This window comes from Candida dubliniensis, chromosome 2, assembly GCF_000026945.1.
Source record: "Candida dubliniensis CD36 chromosome 2, complete sequence".
NCBI lineage: Eukaryota > Fungi > Ascomycota > Pichiomycetes > Serinales > Debaryomycetaceae > Candida > Candida dubliniensis.
In genome coordinates, this window is record NC_012861.1 from 1,074,595 (window position 1) to 1,101,261 (window position 26,667).

At 28.3% G+C, this 26,667-nt stretch overlaps 10 protein-coding genes and 1 non-coding gene across 11 annotated transcripts, besides 1 other annotated feature; 3 read left to right on the forward strand and 8 right to left on the reverse strand. All coding sequences in view use genetic code 12, as the record gives it.

Moving 5' to 3' along the window:
• Window positions 1-20: 20 nt before the first annotated feature.
• On the reverse strand, window positions 21-3,122 carry CD36_19720 (nuclear pore protein, putative; the record flags this gene model as incomplete). The annotated part of the gene is made up of 1 exon (XM_002418406.1): window positions 21-3,122. The coding sequence occupies one exon, from the start codon at window positions 3,120-3,122 to the stop codon at window positions 21-23; it is 3,102 nt and encodes a 1,033-aa protein (XP_002418451.1).
• Window positions 3,123-3,568: 446 nt separating this feature from the next.
• On the reverse strand, window positions 3,569-4,573 carry CD36_19730 (ribosome biogenesis protein, putative; the record flags this gene model as incomplete). The annotated part of the gene is made up of 1 exon (XM_002418407.1): window positions 3,569-4,573. The coding sequence occupies one exon, from the start codon at window positions 4,571-4,573 to the stop codon at window positions 3,569-3,571; it is 1,005 nt and encodes a 334-aa protein (XP_002418452.1).
• A 110-nt stretch (window positions 4,574-4,683) lies between these two features.
• Window positions 4,684-4,931: a mobile genetic element (partial).
• A 173-nt stretch (window positions 4,932-5,104) lies between these two features.
• tRNA-Gln (TTG) lies at window positions 5,105-5,192 on the reverse strand. Its single transcript has one exon. It is a non-coding gene; the product is annotated as a tRNA-Gln (tRNA).
• Window positions 5,193-5,439: 247 nt separating this feature from the next.
• On the reverse strand, window positions 5,440-6,759 carry CD36_19740 (aspartate aminotransferase, cytoplasmic, putative; the record flags this gene model as incomplete). The annotated part of the gene is made up of 1 exon (XM_002418408.1): window positions 5,440-6,759. The coding sequence occupies one exon, from the start codon at window positions 6,757-6,759 to the stop codon at window positions 5,440-5,442; it is 1,320 nt and encodes a 439-aa protein (XP_002418453.1).
• A 5,536-nt stretch (window positions 6,760-12,295) lies between these two features.
• CD36_19750 (conserved hypothetical protein) lies at window positions 12,296-14,929 on the forward strand (the record flags this gene model as incomplete). The annotated part of the gene is made up of 1 exon (XM_002418409.1): window positions 12,296-14,929. The coding sequence occupies one exon, from the start codon at window positions 12,296-12,298 to the stop codon at window positions 14,927-14,929; it is 2,634 nt and encodes an 877-aa protein (XP_002418454.1).
• Window positions 14,930-15,474: 545 nt separating this feature from the next.
• CD36_19760 (importin beta-2 subunit, putative) lies at window positions 15,475-18,513 on the forward strand (the record flags this gene model as incomplete). Its single annotated transcript, XM_002418410.1, has 1 exon — window positions 15,475-18,513. One exon carries the CDS (start codon window positions 15,475-15,477, stop codon window positions 18,511-18,513), a length of 3,039 nt encoding a protein of 1,012 aa, XP_002418455.1.
• A 281-nt stretch (window positions 18,514-18,794) lies between these two features.
• Window positions 18,795-19,415, reverse strand: CD36_19770 (phosphatidylinositol N-acetylglucosaminyltransferase subunit, putative; the record flags this gene model as incomplete). The annotated part of the gene is made up of 1 exon (XM_002418411.1): window positions 18,795-19,415. The coding sequence occupies one exon, from the start codon at window positions 19,413-19,415 to the stop codon at window positions 18,795-18,797; it is 621 nt and encodes a 206-aa protein (XP_002418456.1).
• A 338-nt stretch (window positions 19,416-19,753) lies between these two features.
• On the reverse strand, window positions 19,754-20,395 carry CD36_19780 (protein ERP3 precursor homologue, putative; the record flags this gene model as incomplete). Its single annotated transcript, XM_002418412.1, has 1 exon — window positions 19,754-20,395. The coding sequence occupies one exon, from the start codon at window positions 20,393-20,395 to the stop codon at window positions 19,754-19,756; it is 642 nt and encodes a 213-aa protein (XP_002418457.1).
• Window positions 20,396-20,842: 447 nt separating this feature from the next.
• On the reverse strand, window positions 20,843-22,065 carry CD36_19790 (mitochondrial 37S ribosomal protein MRPS35; the record flags this gene model as incomplete). Its single annotated transcript, XM_002418413.1, has 2 exons — window positions 20,843-21,298; window positions 21,577-22,065. The coding sequence occupies 2 exons, from the start codon at window positions 22,063-22,065 to the stop codon at window positions 20,843-20,845; spliced, it is 945 nt and encodes a 314-aa protein (XP_002418458.1).
• Window positions 22,066-22,537: 472 nt separating this feature from the next.
• On the forward strand, window positions 22,538-24,415 carry CDC7 (cell division control protein, putative; the record flags this gene model as incomplete). Its single annotated transcript, XM_002418414.1, has 1 exon — window positions 22,538-24,415. The coding sequence occupies one exon, from the start codon at window positions 22,538-22,540 to the stop codon at window positions 24,413-24,415; it is 1,878 nt and encodes a 625-aa protein (XP_002418459.1).
• Window positions 24,416-24,686: 271 nt separating this feature from the next.
• On the reverse strand, window positions 24,687-26,402 carry CD36_19810 (conserved hypothetical protein; the record flags this gene model as incomplete). The annotated part of the gene is made up of 1 exon (XM_002418415.1): window positions 24,687-26,402. The coding sequence occupies one exon, from the start codon at window positions 26,400-26,402 to the stop codon at window positions 24,687-24,689; it is 1,716 nt and encodes a 571-aa protein (XP_002418460.1).
• Between the last annotated feature and the right edge of the window lie 265 nt (window positions 26,403-26,667).

The window sequence follows — 26,667 nt, forward strand, 5'->3', positions numbered from 1 at the left end:
AAAAATGGGTATATGACGACTTAAATTCTAGCTTGTTCTTTCACTGCTTCAACCCAAGATTTGAATTTGGTATTTCCAAGTTGTTTTGTTAATTGATTTAACAATGATTCATTGAATTCCTTGATGATGATACTATCTTCATATTCAGCATTATTTATTTCCGGATTGGTCAATAATTGATCAAGTTTAGGAATAGCTCCTGGGTTTTGTTTTAAAGTTTTATATAAAGCTGACTTTTTAGCTTTTCTTTTAATGGTTTTATCATCATCATTATCATTCGATTGATATAACTTTTCATTACCCAAAACTAATAAACGCACTAATATCATACTTGAATAGTAGTTAGCTATACTTTCATTGTAGATTGATTCAGCAATTCTGAAAGCATACGAGAATCCCAATTTGTTTGAAACTAATGGTTTGATAGTAGTCAACAAGTTGATAATTTCACTGTTATTTAATTCAAACCCATTCACAAATTTATCAAAATAAATGTCAACAATTGGTTCAATATATTGTTTAGTTATTTCTTGGTTGACATAATTCTTTGTAAACGTTGGTTTTGTAATGGCTTCGAGTCTACCATTTTCTGCAATCAGATGTTTTATAATTTTTTGATATTTAATGATTAGCAATTCATGATTAATATCTTTTAAATTGTCACTATTCCCCGATGCAACTGATGATAGTTTGGCAAGTGAATACTTGATTTGTTGATTATCTAAACTGTCATTTTCTTCAGCTGCCACAATTAAAGAATCAGATGCTTCAGTAAACTCACTATCCAATAAATATCTAATCCATGATACGTTGGCGGTTTTCTTGGGGTTCTCTTTAAAATACTGCAAAAGAAAGTGTTTATAATTCGTGAAAGACAATAGTAATTTCTGAATCTTGTTCGTTTCTAAATAATAATCATAAACACAACTGGCGAAATTATAACCAAATTCTTCAAAATATTTAGTATAAATTGATTGGTCAATTGAATTAGTTTCTTCTTGCTCTATATCTAAAATTCTTGCTAAAGAAGCAAAATCATGATATTTTTCGACAATTTCCGTGGCTTCATTTTCAAGGCCAGCTTTTAATAATACTCCAATCCAATAATGTTTACGGTTGTTATACCAAATTTGATAATCCTGGAGATGAACATTATCTGAGGTTGATTTCATATAAGCAATTGCACTATTCACAAAATAATACAAGACTTGTACCAAATGATAAGCTACTTTAGGGTCACCTTCAGATTCAACAAAATTACGAGTGAAAATTTCTTCGGTTCTGATAATCAAATTAGTTGTGAATACCCATGATTTTGAAATTTGGTTCACATATTCAACTTCATTTAAATATATTCCATTGTATAATGTATTTACCACCAATGGAACCGTTGGTAAACTTTTCTCCATTAAATTCTCAATAAATTTTGTAAGTACTTGATTTATATCAACAACATTATGAGTGAAAAACTCTCTTATATCACCAATTTGAGTCTCCAACACTGTTTTCATTTCTTGATTTGTGTCAATTATGGTCCACATTTGATGAGCAACATCGGATTTTTCTAGATTCTCGACAATTTGGGGGATTATTGGAATATCAAAATTTCTCTTTACATATTCAATAAGTTTTCTGTATAATTTAACTTTTAAATTTGTTAAATCGGATATTGATGGTAATGTTTTGGGGAAATATGATGAAGTTGAATTTAAGATTTCTTCAACAATTGATTCTATAGCGTTCTGAATAACATCTTTTTCAAATCTTTGTGACAAATCAAAATCTATTTCATTAATATCAGAATAAAAAATTGCTTGTTCGATATGAGATTTAACAATAGCTAAAGGTTCAATGACTTTATCAGTTTGAGATTCAGGGAATTTTTCAATTCTAACAACACCAAAATTCTTACTTATCAAAATTATTGCTGGATTAGAATTAGTCGATTGATTTTCAAATCCACTACCAACAAATTCAACTGAAGATTTGAATCTAACAACATCTTCCCACCTTGGTTTATAATATGTCAAAGTATTTTTCGATTCAATATATGAAGTATTCAAATCGGTGAGTATTACTGAATTATCAATGATGACAAATGCTGTCTTTCCAGGTTTAGGTAAATAAAGTTTAGGTTTGGAAGTTGGGAAATTGGCTGTTTTCAACTTGTGAGACCCGAATGGTAAGGCACCTGATTTATCGATTCTTAAAGTTACCAAATATAAGCTTTTTTCTATTTGACAAAGAGCCACATAAATATCATCAACTGGCCAAATATCTAGAAATGTAACAAATTGATTTGATCCTGGGTATGCATCAAATTCAACTCGGATAGATTGTCTAAATGATTTTTTCTTATCGACATAAGGAGAAGCAGTTGCTGAAAACAAATTATAATTATACAAATAAAAATTACCAGATGAATCCAATACAATTATTTCTTGAATTGTTCCATGATTAGTAATTTTCCCTGATCTGATCGCGACAATTTCATTGGTTTCTGATTTGAAAAATCTTTGTAAAAACCCTTCATTATTTAATAGTTCCATATATCCTAATTGTGGTTTACTTTTGAAATCCCTAAGGGAAATTAAAATACATCTTTGTAATGAAGTGGCAATCATTATTCCTGCTGGTTCAACGTTTTCTGCTAAAGTTATGTATTCATCTTTTTTCAAAAGAATATTTATCTCTAAAGATTTGTCATTAATCAATCCTAATGTGGGGGCATGTTGTACACTTTCATAAAACTTTATTAATCCTGATATAGAATCTAATATAACTAAACCTGGATCTTGACCAGTACCACTTGATGGTTTTGTCAAAATAGCCATAGGTAATTGAAATATAGATTTATCAATTGGGAATTCGATGGATAATGGAGTTGCATCAGTCGACTTGTAACACCAAACAAAAATTGATTCTTCATTAATCACTAAAGAATAATTTGATTCTGAATCAGAATAAGCATTGGTGAATGAATCAGCTTGAGATTTGAATACTGAAGGTAATGCTGGTAACTTTGATACACAATAATGTTGGTTCTTTGTAAGTTCATGAACAATTGTTGTAGGTAAATTACTTGATTGCTTAGCAACTGTACGTGGCTTGAATATTGACATTTTTTTTTATGAAAATATAGATGAAACAAATCGTTTGTTTATAACTGTTGATGGTGTGAAAGCTTGTTCTTGTTCTTGTTTTTATTTTTTTTTTTTTTTGACCTTTTTTTTGACCTTTTTTTTTTCCCTCTTTGTTCATCGTTCAAACATTACTAGTAGGAATTATATACAGTATTAGACAATAAATTAATATGTATTATGAGATGATCCCTCTTGCAAAGCCAAAGAGATGATAACCTTAACATTTCTGGATATATTATTCGAATAGACAATAATAACACAGTTATGTTGTATTACTTTACTTCCCAAGCCACATATACTCCTAACTATAGAAGTTGTACTACTAAATAACTTATATATAGAGTAATCTATCAACTTTCACTAAATTATGAAACCTTTTCTTCATTTCTACAAAATCTACTAATGAATATACATATATTATAATCCTATACTTTCTGTCTCTTAGTTTCTGGTTCTTCTATATCTTCACCAAAATATTCTTCATCAGAAACATACACATCATCATCATCATCTTCTTCTTCTTCTTCTTCACTTTCTTGATCGTATTTTTCTTTCAATCCTTTCATTTTTCTTGTTTGTAATTTACTCAAATCTTGTTTACCCACATGTATTTGAGCAACTTTATCACCCATGAAATCGGTAGTAACATTCTTTTTAATTTTAGCTTCCAATTGTTTTGGTTTTTTAGTAGCTTCTTTTTCAATTTCTGGTGTAGGAGTAATTCTTCTACCAATTTTAAAATCAAAACGAGGACCAATTTCATCTAATTCTATTCTAGGTAATTTTTGACCAGATTTAAATGATTTCAATTTATATACTCTAAAATGAACTAATGGTAAAATTTTATCATTATTTAAATCTTGTATTTCTCCAGCAGATAAAGCAATAACATATTGTAATCCAGCAACATCTTGTAAATCAGTTTCTTCACCATGGAAAAAATCAATAAATAATGATTTAATATGTTGATAAATTGGATGATTATCAAAAATTGATCCATTGAAAACAAACATTGGTTTTAATCCAATTGTAAAAGTTAATTTTTTAAAATCTTTTAATAATTTATGATTATCTTGTATTGATAATTCAATCATATCATAAATTTTAAAATTGAAAAATCTTATAAAAGTTAAAGTTTTCGGTCTTTTTCTATTATTTGATGAAAAAATCATTAATGATGAATCATTTTTTTCAGCAAAAAATTCTAATTGATTTGAATCTTCAAATGGTCTAATTTGATTTTTTTTAGAAAATTTTTTAGCAAAAGGTTTTTTAAAAGCCATTAAATCACACATAGCATCATGTAAAAATTTATTCCCCGTTGATCCTGGTACAAATAATGCTGATTTGGTATTTTCAACTAATTTAGCTTCCTTTTTAGCTAATGCTCTTTTGGAACGAGCATTCTTTGGTTTGATTGTTCTAATCATTTTCCCAATATTGATATGAGATGAAGAATGATTTTTTCAAATTTGAAATTTTTTTTTTTTTTTTTTTTTTCTTGTAGTTTTTGTTTTGGTGAGATGAGGGAGAGGATATGTGAAGTTCCCTCTTTGGCACGTGACTGGGTTGTGTTTTGATATGTAGAAAGATAATCCATTAATAAATGAAAGATATGTATCTACATGATTTAAAAAAAGTATTGATTTTTTGTTCTAAAAAGAAAGACCAATATAAAAAAAAAAAAGAAATATAAAAATGTAGAGGGAAAGGGAAAGGGAAAGGGGGGGAGTAAGGCTTTATATATAGTGTAAGATTTGAATTGATAACTTTGCAACCAAATGTGAATACAGATGCACCTGGTTTTTCTTTTTTTTTTTTTTACTTAAGAAAATTAACTATGGATGATACACATAAAACATGGTTGCTTTATTAATGTATATGTAAATAATAAAAAAAAAATTGCAAAGTTAGAAGATTGTTATCCTCTGAAGAGGAGTGGAGAGGAGGTGAAAAAAGAAAGGTCCTATCCGGATTCGAACCGGAGTTACAAGGAAGTTTTTTGTAACAATCAAAACCTTGGGTGATAACCAACTACACTATAGGACCCGTTTTGATGTCTGTTAAATTTTTAGCATATTCATACCAACTTGCAATTTCCAAAACTAAACACATATATATATATGTATTTTGTATTATGTTATTGGTTTATTCTTCAGATAAAAATTTTATCATCATAATTAATTGAATTCATTAATTTATATTATATTGTTTTATATTATTTTATATTACTCACATATATATAATATATATAGATATATATATATATATATATTATCAAATTTTCATTCAAAAATTATTTTTTGACAACTTCATTAATAGCATTAGCCAAATAATCGACATTATTATCATTAATACCAGAAATACTAAATCTACCATCTTCAGTAGCATAAACTGAATAATCATTTCTTAATTTAATAACTTGTTCTGGTGATAATCCAGTATAAACAAACATACCTCTTTGTTTTAATAAATGATCCCAATTATAATTAGATTTATCTAATTTTTCATATAATTTAGAACGAACAGTATTTAATCTTCCAACAACTTTATCTAATTCATCTAACCATTGAGGTAATAAACCAGAATTTTCATCAAAAATAATTTCAACAATTTTAGATCCATGAATTGGTGGAGAAGAATAAATTGGTCTAATTAATTTTTTCAATTGAGATTCAACTGCTTTAGAATCTTCACTCGATGAATTAATAATAGAAATTGATCCAGTTCTTTCTCCATAAAGTCCCATATTTTTAGCAAATGATTGACACAAAGCAAATGAAGGGATTTTATTTTCATTAGCCAATTTAGTTAATTTTCTAATTAATTCAATATCTTCAAATGGTTTACCACTAGCAAAACCTTGATAAGCCATATCAATTAATGGGAAAAAATTTTTATTTTGAATAATTTGTAAAATTTCATCCCATTGTTGAGAATTTAAATCCATACCAGTTGGATTATGACAACAAGCATGTAATAAAACAATTGAATTATTTGGAGCTGAATTTAAAGATTTTTTCAAATTATCAAAATCTAAATCATTTTTATTGGTTTCATAATAATTATAAAATTCTGGTTCTAATCCAGCATCTTTAAAAACGGCAACATGATTAGCCCAAGTTGGTTTTGGAACCAAAATTTTTTTATTGGAATAAAATCGATTTAAAAAATCAGCAATAACTCTAAGTGATCCAGTACCAGAAATGGTTTGAGCAGTAACAATTCTATTATCATCAATTAATTGTTTACCATTAATATCTTTATTAGAATTATTAAAAATAAAATTTTTCACAATTGATTGGAAATTTTTTGAACCAATAATAGCAGTATATTCTTTTTCAGTTTCTTTATTTAATAAAATTTCTTCAGCTTTTTTAACTGATGGGAAAATAATTGGTTTACCAGAATTATCTCTATAAGCACCAACTCCTAAATTAATTTTTTGTGGATTAGAATCATTATTATAAGCTTCAGAAATACCCAAAATTTTATCTGGTGGAGCTAATGGAATTTCATTCCATTTCAATAATTGATTAGTTGATGATAATTGTCTAATTGTCAAAAATTTAGTAGTTTGATAAGTTGAAGATTTAATCAATTGAGTCTTGTACATGATGAATGATGAAAAGTATAGAATCAAGTTATAACAAATTTATTGTTGAAGAATATGTTAAGTTGATAGAATAAAGAAAGGAAAGGAAAGGAAAGAAAAAAAAAAAAAAAGAATTTTAAGAAGAATAGAAAAATACAAATTATAAATCAAAGTTTATATACAATTATTTCAAGAGAATTGAAAAACGTCCATTCCAAAAGTGGAAAATGATTTCTTTCTTTTTTTCATTTCAATAATTAATTAATTAATTATTTAGTTACTTAGTTACTTAGTTAGTAATTGTGATCCGCTTAAATTAATTTATTGTGAAATTTCGGCCTAAGATATAAGTAGATTGACTTTCAGCAAGTGAGTGAGTGAGTAAGAGAGAGAAAGAGAGGAAGAGGAGGACACAGTAAGAAAAGAAAAAAAAAAAAAAAAAACTTTCACCGTGCTTCGTTGTCGTGGTACGACTAATCCCCTCATTTTCTTGGTACTTGGCTTTTCGTATTGTTTGAGTCATTCGGCTTGAACATTACTACTACTACTACTACTACTACTACTACTTACTTTCTAATAAAAACCACAATTATTGACTCTGGGAATCCAACATTTGATAATTGACTACAAACAAACAAACAAACAAACAGGTTGTTCTATTTTTTTTTTTATTTTATACTGTAATAATAAGTTCCAATTCTCACTAAATGCTTATTAACTATTGAGATACTATAGATATATCTAACCCCTGCCCCTCCCCCCTCTCTCATTAACTGTTGTTGTTTAATCATTTATTCTCCCATTCATCGTAAAACCGATGTGCGGGTATTTCCACTTACTTTTTTTTTTTTTCCTTTTCGGTTTGTGGCGTTCGGTGGACCGGAACTTGCACGTGAAGTCCAATTTTTCCTAATTTATCCGTATTTATATATATTACTTATTCTCGGGTTAATTCAACTTGTTTCTTATTTCCTTTGTATGTATGTATGTATATCCCCACCCCCACTTTTCTTCTTCTTCTTCTTCTTCTTAACGTTGTAGTAGTAGTAGTAGTAGTAGTAGTAATAGTAATTTTCTTTCTTTCTTTCATTCTTGTCACAAGCTTAAAAAAAAAAAAATAAGAAGTGAAAAACGTAACAAGTCTGTCAAAATGGGGTGATATTAACTTAACGCTCTAAAAATCGCCTAGTAAACCAATTTATACTTGATTCCAGGGTTTTAAAGTATCCATTTATTATTATTATTATCGTCAAAAAAAATAAGAAGTGGGAAAGAAGCATTAGATTGTAGTCTTGATAAAAGTGGTGGTGATGGTGAGTATCCATTAAAAACAAAAATATAAAAATAGAGAATGGGAAGAGAACTAATTGTCAATCTATATATATATATATATACATATACATATACATATAGGTTTTTTAGTAGGAAGGGAAAACCACAAGTTGTAAGAAAAAGGATAATGGCATTATTGGTTATCAATACAACTTATTGGTTGTCATTACATTTGGTAATATCTATAGAAAACAACTAATTTTGCCTTTTAAAATAGTAAATCTTGTATCTATTTCTTTTATTTTATTATTTATATAGTGAGATGGGAGATTTCATTTAGTTTTCGTTGAACAATCAAGTCAAAAAAAAAAAAGAATATCTCTCAATTTGAACTAATTCTTTTATCCAAGTTATAATATTAATAGATATTGTGTTATAATTTGAATATTCTTCAAAAAGCCATATTTCTTTTCATATTCAGAGACAAAAAATAATACAATTCTATTGTAAACATAAATTGATATTACTAGAGAGATAAAATTCGGCTTATAATGGAATTAAAAAGTTACAATATATTACATAGAACCAAAAAAAAAAAAAAAAAAATACCTCTCATTGATGATGATGATGATAATAATAATAATAATAATTACTAGACAATTACAATTCGAATAAAGATTAATACGAAATTTTGAATACGTAGATCATAAACAGTTCAATAGGTGGCCAAAAGAAACAAAAACAAACGCGTTAAAAAAACAAGAGGTGTGGTTTTCTAATTTTTTTTTTTTTTTTTTTTTTTTTTGGTCTCATTGCCATTATATAGTATTCTATTAATAAACTCGACCCGACTCCCCCCTGTTTGTTTTGTTTGTTCATTCAGATCCAAACCTCTGAATCAAACATAATTGAGCAATTCTAGACAACAAGAGGTTGAAAATATCAAACAATAATAAATGAGCTAAATTATAGATTATTATTGAAAAATACTTTTGTTTATTTGTTTGTTTGGAAAGTAACTACTACTACTACTACTACTACTACTACTACTAGTTAATGAATGAAAACAATTGACATGTATTGTATTGTACAATTTATACTACACGTTTGTAATAATAATAATAATAATAATAATAATAATAATAATCTTGTTTCAATTAATTAACCGAGTTGAGAAATAGCATTTGTACAAACAATACCTCATTATTATTGTTTATTTGTTTGTCGACTACGTTAATCGACAACGACAGGGGGAGGAAGGGACCAAATAATAGGGGCCCGCTGATGATGATGATGATGATGATGATGATATTGTTGTTGTTGTCGTTATTATCGTCTCTTGTGATTTATAAATTAAAGAATCGTTGATTATTATTAGTTAAACAATAATCATCTCCTCCTTTCCTGTCCCTCCCTCCCACTCCCCCCCTTAAAAACTAAAAAACTAAAAACCTAAAAAACTAAAAAACCTTAAAAACCTTAAAAACCTTAAAACAAAAGAATTATTATGAAACTTCTTTTGTTTAAATCGATTCATCAAAATAAACATTTTCATGTTATCGTGTGGTAGTGGTAGTGGTAGTAGTAGTAGTAGTAGTGAAAGTAATTTTCTTTTTCTTTTTCTGTTTTTTTTTGAATTTTAGATTTTAAAGTTTTAGATTTGTTTCAAATTAATTGGACTGTGGACTGGACTGGACCGTGGACTGTGGACTGGACTGTGGACTGGACTGTGGACTGGAGTTAAGTTAAGTTGAGTTGAGCTGAGCTCCTCTCCTCCCCCTCCCCCTCCCCCCCCTTCTAACACCATAGTTTACGTTCTATTAATCTGTAAGTGAATAATATGTCAATCTTTATTCATCAATGAATAATCAACTTAAACTTATTTTTTTTTTCTTCTTAATAAAGAACTAAACTACACTAAACTAAACTAAACTACACCAAACTACAATAAACTAAACTAAACTTTAGAATAAAAGGAACAACTACAGTAGATCAAGATATAGTTAAGACTAATCCTTGGCAAGTTTTGCAAGAAGAAAAAATTGAAATAAATCCTGTCAAATTGTATGAAAAGCTTACTATAGTCATATTAGCAAAAGATCTAATAATAATAATACTACTACTACTACATTATTATCTTAAACAACTTCAAGGTCAAGGGAGGGTAAGTACTTAATAACTATTAGACGTTAAATCATATACGATAGGGAATAGTGGAGTTGAAGAAGGCAGTTACAAAACCCTAACCTAACACCAACGCAACAGACAGACATCATAATCACCATAACAACAACAACCAACCAACCAACCAACCAATTAACCAACTGGTAAAAAAGAAATAGAAGATTTAGAAAACGCGAAAAATGAAAAATGAAAAATGAAAAATTTCAAGTTAGTTAGTTAGTTAGTTAGTTAGTTAGTTAGTTAGTTAGTTAGTTAGTTAGTGAATGAATGAATGAAATTCTGTATGCATATGCACGCACGTATTCACACATGTACACGCCTCACTCCTTTTTCTTCTTTTTTTTTTTTTTGTTCCTTATGTCAAGTAACAGTAATATTATTAAATGCTTAACTGATACTTGCTTACTTGCTTGCTTACTTGCTTGCTTACCTATCATGTAACAGTAATTAAATAATGAGTTGAAACATCTTGATTTTTAGATTATGTGCTGCTGCTGTTGCTCCTGTTGCTCCTGTTGCTGTTCCTGGGAATTAAATTCAAGAAGAAAGAATATGGAAGTTGATGTCTCAGTATTTAGTATCAAAATGGTATGTGTTGTCTATTTCCTATCGTCATTTTGCATAATCCATAAAGTCACCAAATTTTTTTTTTTTTCTATTTTCTAATTTGGTTGTAGAGTAAACTGAATAAATTTCTGTTGTGAATAAGACGATCATATGTCTAATGTGGTAATGATGATGATGATGACGAGGGGGGGGGGATAACCATGACAAAAATTTGACTGATAGGATAGATTAGAATGGGGGAAAGAAAATTGTGTTAACCATGGGTGTATGTGTAGCCCAAGTCTACATATATGTAAGGTGTACAAAGACAGAAAAATTAGAACGCAAAAAGGGGTCGTGTTTAAAATGGAAAAAAAAAAAAAATTCTCAAACAAATTTGTTGCATGCACAGATTGAAAAAAAAAAACAATGCAGTAACAACAACAACATTTTTTACAATTGATACAATGAAGTTTCATCTCAATAAACCTGTAACAAGTAATGTTCACAGAATGTTCATGTAAGGTTCTGGTTCTTCTTGTTGTTGGTTTTGTCTTTTATCTTTTATTTTTTTAGTTTTTAGTTTTTAGTTTACACATAAAAATCGAATCTTTTTTTTTTTTTTTTTTTTTTTTTCTTTTTTGAAGAAATGAATTATCAAATCGTAAACTCAATTCAAAAAAAAAAAAAAAGAAGGAAGGAAAGGGAAACAATTTATATATACATTCTTCTTGCTCCTACTTGTCTTGTCTATTTGATATTTAAAAAAGGAAACATTTCTTGTTTAGAAACTCAACAACTACTACTACTACTACTACTACTACTACTACTACAAAAGAATATATATATATATTTTGATAATTGAATTAATTGAATTAATTGTTGACAGGGATAGAAAGAAAAAGAATTAGTTGATACGACAACAACTAAGTTTTAGTAACCTATCTCTCTACACACACACACAAAGACAGAAAGACAGAAAGACAGAAAGACAGAAAAGAAAATTTCTCAAAATCAAAACAAGCATCCACCTCACTCACTAACTCACTCACTCACTCACTAGCTACCAACACAACACAACAACAAGTAACACACACACACACACAAACACACACACACACAACAGAAAAAAAAAACAAAAACAGACTTGTGACTTCTTTTTCTCTTCTTTTTCTTTTCTTTTCTTTCTTTTTTGAAAGGGCAATAACTCAAACCAAAACCACAACAATTCACAACAATTCACAACAATTCACAACAATTCACAAATTGAATTACACCTTAATATTAAACTAACTTCTTCTTATAACCTTGTTTTCACCTATCCTAACCTAACCTATCCCATCCTATCCATCCTATCCTTTTTTAAAAAGAAAAATTTCATTTCATTTCATTTCATTTGATTTTTATTTTATTTTATTTCACTTTATTTCTTTTCTTTTTTAAACAATCATTTGTTTTCACACACAAACCATTTATTTTCAACAACACAAGTCATTTACTCCCAGCAACCACCACCTATACATCACACATCAAGAAAATAACAATAATAATAATAATGGCTTCTACAATGACAAGTCGAGATAGATTTAAAACAGAGAATGGTACAACCACATTGGATGATACCAATCATTTATTATATGATCTAGAAAGAAAATTATCATTAACTTCCAACACATCATCTCAACAAACCCATACATCATCAGTAGTTCATAGTAGTCATTTATTGGGACTAGGGAGACAAAGTATTCAAAGTCAAGTATTGAATCAAATCATGAATGATGAAGAATTGAATAATCAAGATGATAAACATCAAAGAATTCATAATAGTATTTTTAATCCTGATGAAATTTTCCAAGAGAGACAAAATAATAAATATATGACATCTAAATTTACTAAAAATTATAATGATGATAATTTAACCAAAAATCATAAATTGAATAGAAAAAATTCATTAAATATATCTAAATCAAGATTAGAACGAAATTCATGTACTTCAGAAGATATACAGAATAATGAAAAAGAACAACAACAACAACAACAACAACAACAACAACAACAAGATGAAAATAACCAGTATGATATTAACAAGTCAATCAGTCAAATTCATGAAGTTGATGACCCATCAATGTTTGAATCTGAAGAAGATCTATTAGCCAATCATCTTCAAATGCCTCAAGAAGAAGAAGAAGGTAATAACAACAACATGAACAACAATCACGAAGAACCTAGGTATGGAATATTTTATGGTGGAGATGATTATGAGGATTCTGATTCTGGTAATGATTCTGATAGTGAAGGAGATATACCTCTTTCTCCACCAAGATCTCCACCACGAGATTTAGATCCCGATAAATTATATGGTCTTTATGATTTTTCTGGACCTGATCCTTCTCATTGTACTCTTCTGGTTGATGAACCAGTATATTTAATAAATGATGAAGATAATTATTGGTGGCTTATTCGAAAATTGACTAAACTTGAACGATTGAAAAGAATGAGAATAATGAAAAATCAAGAAATTCAAATTGATATTGATATTGATATTGAATCTGATGAAGAAGATGGGAAAATTGGATTTGTTCCTGCTGAATGTTTAGAAACTCATGGTGAAAGATTAGCAAGATTAAATTGTTTTAAAAATGAAGAATTAGAAAAGAAAAAAAATTCATTATTTCAATCAACATTTGAACAATCAACAATTGAACAATCAACAATTGATAATTTTAAAAATCATTATCGTAAAACTGTTACTACTAAAAAATCTGTTACATTTGAAAATTTGGGTGATATAATTGATGATTATTCTGATGAAGAAATAAAAAGTGATCATGAAAATATACGACAGAATTTGGATCTATATAATAATTTAGAACCACCTACTCATTTACAAGAAATTAAAGAACCAGAAGTTTTAAGTGATGTTTATCCAGCGGAAACACCTTTAATAATTACCAAAAATAACAGCAACAGCAACAGCAACAACAACAACAACAACAACAATAACAATAACAACAACAACAATAGTAATAATAGTAACAACAAAACAGTGACACCAACACTTCAAATGACAAATAAATTTGATACAGTATTTGTCCAACCTAAACAGAGAAATGGTGGATTATTTGATGATGCTTCAATTGGTTCATATTCTCCAGATACTCCAGTCAAAGTTAAATCTCCATTAAGAGTAGAGATTCAAGATGATGATGATAATAATGATGATAATAATGATGATGATGATGAAATGGGAAGAAACAATAGTTTGTCTAGTATATCAAGTTTACGACGATCAGTAATTTTAGATAGATTAACTCAAATGACGAGTGATATACAAGAACAATTACAACTAGATGGATATAATGAGGAAGAAGAAGAAGAAGAACAACAACAACAACAACAACAGGAAGAAACAATAGACAGGGCTGAAGACAAGTATAAAGATGACGATGAGACAGAGAAAGAAAATACAGATATTGATCAAAAAAATAATATAAACAATGACAATGACAATGAAGTCCATGGGTTTTCTTTTGAGGAATCAAGTGAACAATTTACTAGTGAAGACGATTATGATGAAAATGACATTAATGTACAAGATAATAATAATAATAACAATAATAATAATAATAATCATTCTAATTACCTGAATGACGATCATACTCCACAACTGATAGATCAACAACAACAACAGACACCAATAAATTTTCATTCAACATCAGCTATTTCTCCAAAACTCCAGAGACTGTTGAGTCCATCACTGAATTCTGTACAACATCGTACACCACCACCACCACCTCCTCCTCCTCCTTCTTCTTCTCATCCTCATCCTCATCCAGTCAATCAACTTACTTCACCAAATTCTCATCGTTCTCATCGTTCTCCTCCACAACTGTATGCAGCAGTATCACCATTAAATTATCTTAATCGTTTACCAAGAAGTACCACCAGTATTGATGATGATGAAACAAGTAGTACTGAAGAGAATAATAATAATGATAATGATACTGATAATGATACTGATGATGATGATGATGAAAATGATAATATAACTCCATTAACAAGTATGAATTCATTAACACCAATTGAAGAAAGAAGGAAACTGAAACCAGTACATGAAATGTTTATGCCAATTTTAGGTAAATTTGATGAACTTGCTGAAAAATTGGCAGAATTAGATGATATACTTTAATAATAGGAGAAGAAGGTGAAGGGGGAGGGGGAATCTACTTTTATTATTTAGAATTTATACTACAAAAAGAAATCTTTTTTTTTTTGCCATTTGCCCTTTGCTTTGCTTTTCGAAATGGTTTACTTCTTTTACTCTTTCTTTCTTTCTTTCATTCGTTTAAATATATATATATATATATATATATATACATATATGTGTGTGTGTGTGTGTGTGTGTTAATTAAATATTAATAACCATTGAGAGGGCGGGGGGAGGGTAGTGTAAAATTGTGTAAAATAAAAGATTACTGATTTTAAAATCTCATCTAAAAAAAAAATTTTTTTTTTTTTTTTTTTTTCATTTTTTTTTTTTTTTTTTCGAGTTTTGAGTTTTGAGTTCTACTTTTTCGTCTTCTTCCTTTTTACAACCAACGTTAAACATATTACATCTATATATACATATATATATACATTTATTATTCTTGAAAATTTAACCTTGGGAAGGAGTGTGAATAGTTTATTGAGTTTCTAGTTTTTTTTTTTTTTTTTTTTTTTTTTTGGGTAAATATGTCTTGGAAACCTGATCCACAAGCATTAGAACAATTGAAACATATTTTCAAAGGGACTTTATCAAATAATAATCAAGAAAGACGATTAGCCAATGAAGCATTAATTCAAGCAAAACAACAACCAGAAATTGAAAATTATTTATTTACATTATTAATTGATGATGATGGTATTGATGGTATTAATAATGATGGATCATCATCATCATCATCATCATTATTATTATTAAATTCAAAAAAAAATTCAACTCCATCAGATGTTCGAGCAGCAGCAGGAATTAATTTAAAAAATAATATATTAAACAATAAATCTATAATTGATCGAACTTATTTAATGAATAATATTATGAAAGGATTAATATCATCAGATTCATTAGTAAGAAATATTACTGGGAATGTTATAACTTCAATGTTTTCAATTTATGGATTAAATAATTGGTCATCAATTTTAACTGATTTATTAAATTTAATTCATCAACCACCTATCATTGAAAGTGATAATAATAATAATAATAACAAGAATTATATCCCACAAGAAGCAGCCATGAGTGCTTTAAGTAAAATTTGTGAAGATTCTTATTTAGAATTAGATCGAGAATTTCAAAATAATCGTCCATTAAATTATTTAATTAAAGAATTTTTAAAATTAATTGAACAACATCCAAATATTAAAATTAAATCTGGTGCAATTCATTGTATAAATCAATTTATTCCTTTAAATACTCAAAGTTTTTTAATTAATTTAGATGATTATCTTAATAAAATTTTTAATTTAGCTAGTCAAGATAATCATAATCATAATCATAATCATAATCATAATCTTAATCAACAAAATAAAAATAATGAAATTAGGAAAAATATTTGTACTTCATTTTTATTAATTATGGAAAATAGACCAGATAAATTAATACCTCATTTAGATGGAGTAATTAATTATTGTTTACATTTAATTCAACAAGATACTAATAATGAAGTTTCTTTAGAAGCTTGTGAATTTATGTTAGCATTAGCTAATAATAATAATAATAATAAATTTAATATTTTCACCCCTGAAAAATTAAAATTGATTTTACCAATATTATTAGATAAAATGGTTTATTCAGAAGAAGAAATTTTTCTTATTGAAATTGCTGATTCTAAAGATGATGCTCATATTATTGATAAAGATGAAGATATTAAACCCATTAATGCTAAATCTAAAGAAACTAGAAATGGTACTTTGCATAATTCAAATTCAAATTCAAATTCAAATTCAAATTCAAATTCAAATTCAAATTTTGATGAGGATGTCAATACTAATAATAATAATAATAAGAATAATAATAATGACGATGAAGAAGAAGAAGAAGATGATGATGATGATGACGACGATGATGACGATGACGATGATGATATTGGTGAATTGGAACAATGGAGTTTAAGAAAATGTGCTGCTGCCACTTTAGATGTATTAAGTGAATCATTACCTCAAGAAGTATTATTAGTGACTTTACCTATTTTACAAGAAAAAATTGTTTCACCAAATTGGCCAATACGTGAAGCAGCAATTTTAGCATTTGGAGCTATGAGTAATAGTTTTATGAAATTAGCTAGTAATGAATTACCTAATTTAGTACCATTTTTAGTTGATCGTTTACAAGATAATGAACCAAGAGTTCGACAAATTACATGTTGGACATTATCAAGATATTCTACTTGGGTTAATGAAGAAGCTCATGAAGGAGGTCAATATGCCAATTATTTCCAACCAACATTTCAATCAATTATTACTTGTGGTTTAGATTCAAAAAAAATTGTTCAAGAAGCTGCATGTTCAGCATTATCATCATTTATTGAAGAAAGTAATAATAATTTAATTGAATTTTATTTAGAACCTTTATTACAACATTTTAGTAAATGTTTCCAAATTTATCAACGGAAAAATTTGATGATTTTATATGATTGTGTTCAAACATTTGTTGAAAAAATTGGTTATGAAAATTTTTCTCAAAATCCACAATATATTGAAATTTTATTACCTCCTTTATTAAATAAATGGCAACAATTAAATGATGATGATAATGATCTTTGGCCATTATTAGAATGTATGGCATCAATTGCTGCTTCATTAAAAAATTTTTTCGCTCCATTTGCAATTCCAGTTTATCAACGAGCAATTAAAATTTTATCAAATTGTATATTATTAGATCAAGAATGTCAAACTAATCCATCAATTGATCCACCAGAAAAAGATTTTATGGTTACATCATTAGATTTAATTGATGGATTAATTCAAGGATTTGAATATAATTCAATTGATTTAATTAATCAAAATCATAAAATTAATTTAATTGAATTAATATTAATTTGTTTTGAAGATTATAATAATGATGTTAGACAATCAACTTATGCATTATTAGGAGATTTAGCCATTTTCACTATTGATTTATTAAAACCTTATTTACAACAAATTTTTATATCTATTGGTAATGAAATCAATCAAAGAACTTATGATACTTATCCAGTTTATAATAATGCTATTTGGGCATTAGGAGAAATGATTATTAGATTACCAATAGAAGAAACTAAATCATATCTTAATAATTTTGTTGATTTATTAATTCCTATTATTAATAATAATAATAATAATAATGATATTCAATCAACAGTAATAGAAAATGTTGCTATTTGTTTAGGTAGAATGGGTATTAATGGAGCAGAATTAATTAATGAAAAACTTGATTTATTTATTGAAAAATGGTGTGAAAATTTTTTATATTTAATTGATAATAATGAAAAAGAAACTGGTTTTCAAGGAATTATTAATATGATTAATTTAAATCCTAATAAAGGTTTTGGTAATTTATCAACTCAATATGGTAAAAAAAATTTAGCAAAATTTTTAACTTGTATTGGAAATTATCAAAATATTCCTAATGATTTACAATTTTCATTTATTAATTTAATTAATAATTATAAATCTTTATTAGGTAATGAAAATTGGAATGAAATTTTACAATTTATTGATCCAGAAATTAGAAATCGATTAAATAGTATATAAATTAAACTTCACACACAGAAACTCACAAAAACTCATAGTCTACAATAAATTCTCATTTTGGGTTGGGTATTCTTTATCATCACGATACATACATACATACATACATACTTATATACATATATACATATATACATATATAGTTTTGATTTTCATTAATTTAATAATTGTGCATTTATTTATCATTCATTATCTTGTATTTGTCTTTCCTTCTATTTGGGATAATATATTATATTATATTATATGTTTTTTTTTTTTTTATTAAAACTCGGTATTATTATACTTTATTCATATAATACATCATTAACTAATGTTATAGGTAAATCCCAAACTCCACTTGGTGCTTTATGTATATATTCAATTGAATTCTTCATAATTGAATCATCATCATCATCATCATCATCATTATTATTATTATGACTAGTCGTTTTCTCACCAGGAAATACAGAATTTTCATCAATTATACAATGAATATCATTCAAAGGTAATGTTAAAATTTCAATATTATATAAAGCAAATATCCAATAAATAAATATCATTAATATTAATGAATAATTAGGAATAATTATACTCCAATATTTATTAGGATAATAATTTATAGATAATTTATTTAATAAATAATCAGGTAATAATGTCCAAATTATCCAAATAATTAATCCAATAGAACTTATTATATGAATAGAAAATCCTCGATATTCTGCTTCCAGCAGAGTAATATTTGATACAGTAACATCGGATTCTCTAGCAAGTTTATCATCTTCAAGTGTAAGGTTAGAAGATGATAGATGTTGGTGTTGGTGTTTCCGTGGTGGTGGTGGTGGTGGTAAAGATGATGATGATGTAGTTTCTGGTTGTGGTGAAGAAGTTCGGGATAATGCAGATAATATATTTAAATGATATGACATTGTTTATGTTATGAGGAAATAGATTGGCAATGGAAATGAATTACATATTGATTTAATTGAATTTTTCTTTTAGTAGGAATAGTAATTTGATGTTTTTTCTCTCTCTTCTTTTATTTTTTACATCTTTATAATTGGTATTTAAATTTAAGATACTAAAACAAATAGGATAATTAGATTTCTACTACTTACTTAGCCCAAATTTTCAATACTTGGTCATTATCACCACCTACATATATTGTTTTTACATGATACTTGAATCCGGTTTTTGGATTTGAAATGAAATACCATTCATTCATTAAACTATATATATACATATATATATATATATGTAGAATTCCTTACACTAATTGTTTTCTTGATCCTCTAAAGAATAATTGAACAATAGTAATTTGTAAAAATCCCATTCCTACCATTAATAACACTTCAAAAATGGAGAAATAATAAATTCTTGATTCAGTAGATACAACAGTAGCTTGATTTCTATTATTTCTTGTTTTATAATATTGCATAGATTTATATAATACATCCAATTGACTATCAATTTTATCAATAGTAGTTTGCATATTTTCAACATGAGTTAAAGGTTTAATATCAGGTTGATTTGGTAAATTAGCTTTAAATTTTTCATGATTATCTTCATTTTCAAATTTAATTTCAAAATCAATAACTTTTTCTGCAAATGTTGACATAGTATTAGAAAAACAAAATTCATATTCACCAATAAAATCAGCATTAAAAACAAAATCTCCTTGTCTTTGTTTTGAATCTGATATAACTTTATTACCATTAGGATCAACAATTTCATAATCAACATCAAATGATCCACCACTTTGAACAGCAAAATAATAACGAATTGGAATTTTTGGTTTTTCAGTGAAAATATAAAAACATGATTTTTGATTAGCTCCTAATATAAAAGTAAATGCTGATGCAGAAATAAATTGAATCAATCCTAAAATACATAAAATAATTGACCACATTTTGTAATTGGGGGGGGGGGGGGTTGGATATTGATTTTAATTTGAGGAATATACTTGTCAGATTAAATTAATACAATCTTGGACAAATATTGGACTAGTATGAAAGAAGTAAACTTATTATTAACAAAAAATTTTTCTCTGTTTCTTTTCAAGAAATTTTATTATGTATTGTGTTGCGTTCAGAGTTGTGTTGTGTTGGTGAATCGTGAAAAAAAAAAAAAAAAAAAAATTTGTATGGAATGAACGCGGTGGTCAATTTATGAAAAAACAAAAAAAAAAAAAAAAGAAAGGTCGTGTTCCAAACCGATCCAATTAAACCAAAACTAACCCCAACCCCATTACATTAACCCAAAAGTTATTTATGATCATCATGCTAAAATATATTTACAAGATTGAATATATACATTACTAAAACATCTCTTTTTTTTTTTTTTTTAGATCTAGAAATTATTGTTCAGGGTGGAGATAGATCATCTTACCAGAAGCGTCAAAACCAATTGCTCTATCTTTCTTTCTATCTCTTCTAGAGGCACCATAACGATGACCAAAATTACCAACTTCTTTCATAGTGAATTTGAATAATGATTTTTCTCCTTCTCTTCTCTTACCATAAATTACATCAACTTTCTTTCTATCCAATTCTTCTTGTTGAGCTTTAGCTTGTTCAACATCAAATTCAGTTAATTTCTTCAATGTATCTTCAGCAGGTTCTAATTTCAATATTCTAGCAGCATCAACTGGACCAAAAGGTTCAGATTCTTCAATGGTCAAAAATCGATCTTGTAATGTTTTATGAGGAGTTGGAATTTCCGTCAAGTTATCAGCACTATACCCACCTTTGAATAATGGGAACATACGCTTCATAATGGCAGCATATCGGTTTAAATCTTGAGCAATATTTTCCTAAATATCAAAATAATGTTAGTAAATGAGGTTCTTATTAGATATATATAAAAAAAAAAATATATATATCATTATTGCCCGAGTTTGGAGTTTGGAGTTTGGAGTTGTTTGTGTTTCAATTCAGGGCTTAAAATCTAACCATGTATAGTTTGTCTTAAAGACTAATCGAATATATAAATAAAAAGGCAATTTCATCATTCTTGAAACAATCACAAATAACTCTACCAAACAAACAAAAAGAAAAAAAAATCTTCTCGGCATCAATCATATATACATACATCTGGAACATATTTGCTTTCAATTTCTCTTAATTTCAAAATTGCTTCTACTCTTAAAAGATTGATACTATATTTATGAGCAATTTCTTGAGGATGTAATCCATTAGTAGTTGCGTCTTCAACCATTTTATCCTTTATATTTTCTGGTATTAAATATGCTGTTTTCGTGTAAGTATTATTAGGGAAAGGATGTATTGTAGGGTTTCTTTCTCTATTATTATAACTTCTTCCTGGTCTTTTGGTTGGAAATTGATCACCAACCAAAGGTTTCCCATCATTCACTATATAATTTGGTCTATTGTTTTGGGATGGATAAAAAAATTTGTTTTTACAATGATCACCTTTGACATTAGTTGGTCCAAAAAACTGTTTAGCTTCTTTCAACAATACAGTCTTATCCATTGTTGCTCTTCTATTAAATCTTAAACATGTTGAAGTAGAAGATAAATGTCTCGACTGCAGTATTATATTAGACTTCCCCACAACCATGATGTGTTGTCAATCACAATTGATTTGAAATGAATGAATAACAGTTCACAAGATGAGTGTTGAAAATTTTTCTCTGTTCTTCTTTCTCGCACACTTTGGGTTGTTGTCCTCCCCCCCCCCCCAATCAGCTTTTTCTTTATGAGAAAAGACAAACTCAAACGACATATTTGCAAAAAAACAAAAATGTCGACAATGTCTACAATGTCTACAATGTCTACATTTCTGTTACTATTATTACTGTATATTATAGTTTTATTGCTGTTGTAAGGAAAAAAAGAATTCGTCTCTGGCGTGCCTTGTTTGAATATTTTTTTTTTTTTTTTTTGGTTGTTTTCATCCTCCTTCTTTACACCAGAAGTTTGACCATTGATTATTAGATGGAAAACAAAAGTCATCTTCTATTATAAACTTCAACTTATAAACTTGTGATTATAGTTAGAACTTCTTAGGTTGTTCTTGGTTTGTTTTTACGATGCAAGAAGTTTTGTTTACATACCACCAACGTCTGGATCAACCACCACCACCACCTTCACAACAGTCGCATTTACACGCGTCGACTCCAACACCGACTCCCTTGAGTAATATGAAAAGAAAGCAATCAAGCGAAGGTGAAGACCCATTTAAAGATAGAAACTATAAATCGAGAAAAGATGCATCTACAACAAACTTATTACGGCTACAACAGTCACTTTCTAATAGTACATTTATTCGAAATTCAAACTTGAATAAATCATACAGGTTTAACGAACCAATAGAAGGTATCAATAACAATTTGCATGACACTACCTTTTCCCAAACAACAGAAACAGAAGAGTTAGTAACACTAAACCGGTTAGATGAACAGCTAGAGGTAGCAGGAAAAGTAGTGGTCGAAGAAGAAGAAGAAGAAGAAGAAATGGAAGAGGAGGAGGAAGTCACTTTAGAAGTACTAGAAAATATGCAAAAATTGGAGAATAATTTCCCCATATTAGCTACTGATTATCGATTAATTGATAAAATTGGCGAAGGTACATTTTCCACTGTGTACAAGGCTGAATCTTTAACTGGGAAGATACGGTTGGGATCAGATATTTGGAAATCACCACCTTTAAAGAGGAAGAATCGAAACACTTTAAATTTCCAACAAACAAGGAAAAAAAATCCCATAGTTGCTTTAAAACAAATTTATGTCACGTCTTCTCCCAATAGAATATTTAATGAATTACATTTACTTTACATGCTTTCTGGGAATTCTCGTGTCGCTCCGTTGTTGGATGTTTTACGTTTTCAAGATCAAATAGTGGCCATATTACCTTATTACAATCATTGTGATTTCCGTGAATTTTACCGTGACTTACCCGTAAAAGGTATTAAAAAATACTTGTGGGAATTATTTCAAGCTTTGGATTATATTCATGGCAAAGGGGTTATTCATCGTGATTTAAAACCAACAAATTTCCTTTATGATCCATTCAAGGGGAAGGGAGTGTTAGTTGATTTTGGTTTAGCTGAAAGAGAAAACTTATCGAAAAATACAACAACTGAATCTTCCACCACCACCAATACCACTTCTTCTTCTTCATCAATATCTACAGCATGTCCTTGTTTGAATAAAGATCAGAAACTTATAAACCGTACTCATTCTAAACGTTTAAATGTCAAAGGTGCTTATCCAAAGAATGATAATAGACCACCAAGAAGAGCCAATAGGGCTGGAACAAGAGGGTTTAGAGCTCCAGAAGTGTTATTTAAATGTACCAATCAAACCACCAAGATTGATATTTGGTCAGCAGGAATTATTGGTTTTTCAATTTTACTTCGAAAATTCCCTATATTTAATTCACCAACTGATACTGATGCTATTTTAGAATTGACATGGATATTTGGTTATGATAAAATGGTTAAATGTGCTGAACTTCATGGATGTGGACTTGAAATATCTATATCAGAAATTCATAAATCAAATGGTAATTTAATTAAAATCATGTATGATTTTTTAATGAAAGAACATATTAATGGATGTTTCCCTTCTGATAGTGTTGTTTATGATACATTAGATTTATTAAATGATCTGGGAGAAAAATTTATTAAACCAATTTATACAATTCGTGAAGGAATTTCTGATATGGAAAAAATGAAAATTAATGAAGAATTCACTAAAAGACATGATGATTATAAAGATCATAAATATTTAATGGAACTTTTATATGGTTGTTTTAAAATGGATCCTTCTAAAAGATTAAGTGCTAGAGAAATATTACAATTACCATTTTTCCATGAAATTTTACAAATAAGTGAAGATGATACTCAAGATGAATTAATTCATCATCAATTTCAAAATAATGAAGATGAAGTAATTCTATCCAAGTAAACTCCTTCTAATCTATAATCTATAATCTATAGTTGACATATATTTAATTAATACATATACAGTAATAATAATAATAATAATAATAATAAAAATAATAAAAAAAAAAAATGAAACACTAGAAAAACTAATACTTTTAATAAGTTGTATAAACCCCCCCCCCCCAAAGAAAGAAATCCTCATAATTATAACCAAATCAATTTAAGAAAACACGAAATGAAAAAATAAAAAAAAAACAAAAAGAAAAGTAAAAAAAAAAAGAATTCAAATCTATTTAATCATCATAACTATCGTAATTATAATCGTCATAACTGTGATATTCGTAATCTTCATCAAGAAGAACTTGTCGTGATCGTTTTCGTGAAGTATTTGTAGTTGCAATAGTAGCAGTATCAGAATTATTATTATTATTATTATTATTATTATTAATAGTGGTAGTAGTAGATGGTGGTAACCTACTTGTAGTTGTGATTGTGGTTGTGGTTCTCATCAGACCAGCTGATATTGGAGATCCTGGATTGTCTGGTTTTAAAGGTTGTTTCCCCTTATTGGATTCATTAACACTAGCTTTATTCCAACGTCGATTCAATTTAATAATCAATTCATTTTGTTCTTGTAAAGTTTGCAAAATTGGTTGATTTGGAGGAATCAATGACATAGGGATTGGAGGTGATGATGTTAATTTCCGAGACATTAATGTCAGTGGTAAAGGAGGAAAAAATTTGGAATCCAATAGTTCACTTGAAAATGAAGGTGGAGATAACGGTGGTGGAGGTGGAGGGGATGAAGATGACAATGATAATGGTGATGATAATGATGACAAAGGTGCATTTGTGGTTAGTGAATGTCCGTTATTATTATTACTATTATTATGGGAAACACTATTGAAATATTCAAGTTGTAAATCTTTTGAAATTGCCAATTTACGTTTAATATACATTGATTGTTGAATTGAATTTGTTGATTTTAGTTTTTTCAAATTTTTAGAGTCTAGCAGTGGATTTGTATTGTTGGGATTATTCCCCATAGTGATTGGGGCAAGGTCTTGAAATCGTGACAGAGCAACTGAGGTTGGACTTGCATTGAGACTTTGTGGGTTAGTGGCCATTAAAGTAGGAGAAGCGGGTTGTTGTTGGTGTTGCTGTGGTTGATTTACATGATGTACACTTTTGTCATCAAATTTAAGTTTGAAATCTCGATTAATGGGATCATTACTATTGCTTCTTCTTTTAAGTCGACGAATTGGTTTTAATATTGTTCTTGATGGTGTTGTCTGGTCCAATTCTGAATCATCATCCGATATAATGGCGCTACTATTACTCATTTGTTTATGATGAGTGTGTAAAGGGTTTAAAGGATGGGGCAGATTAACAGAACTTAACCCATGTACTGCTGCCGGATGACTTGTCAATGATGCCAAACTGGTAGTGCTGTTATTTCTGGTATGCGAACGTAAATTGTCATCAATTGATACAATTGAATTTCGAGGACTTCTATCCAAACTAACAATAGACATACTTCGTACAGAAGTTGGAGTAGGGTTTGTTACTGGGAGCACTGGAGTTGTTGAAGTATTACTAGTTGAAGATGAAATTGCTGACGGTAGTGGTGGTGCGATTGTTGTCGATGGTAATGTGTGTACTGGGTTTGTATCTGCGGTAGTGGTAGTGGTAGTGTTTGTGGTTGCGGTTGTGGTTGTAGTTGACGTTCTTGTTTCAGATAAAGTTGGTCCTGATACTGATACTGGCACTACTAAAAATGGTGGGGTAATTTGACTCGGTAATACATGCTGCGGATTTTGGTCATTACCAGTAGACATAGATAAAGGAGGGAGATGAAGTGGCTGTAATGTCGGAGTTGGTGTCGGAGCTGATGACAGGGTAAAAGTGCCACTATTAACGTTGTTATTGTTATTGCTTGGTGTTAATGAACGATTTGATGATATTGAAGTTACTGATGACGATCGTTGTCGAGAAAACGTCACTGTCATGATTCAATAATTTGTGAATATTTATTATCCTCTAGTTTAGTTGAAGAATACTTTGTGAGAAAGTCCTTTGAGTTATCTATTTCTGTGAAACAAAAAAAAAGGCCCTTTTTTATCTTGAAGGTACAGGGGGGGGAAACAAAATAATATAATGATCTCTATAATAACCGTTATAGATATATATATATATATATATGCTGTTGTTGTATAATTGATAGTAGTTATTATCTGTGATAGGAAAAAACAAAACAAAACAAAACAGAAAGGA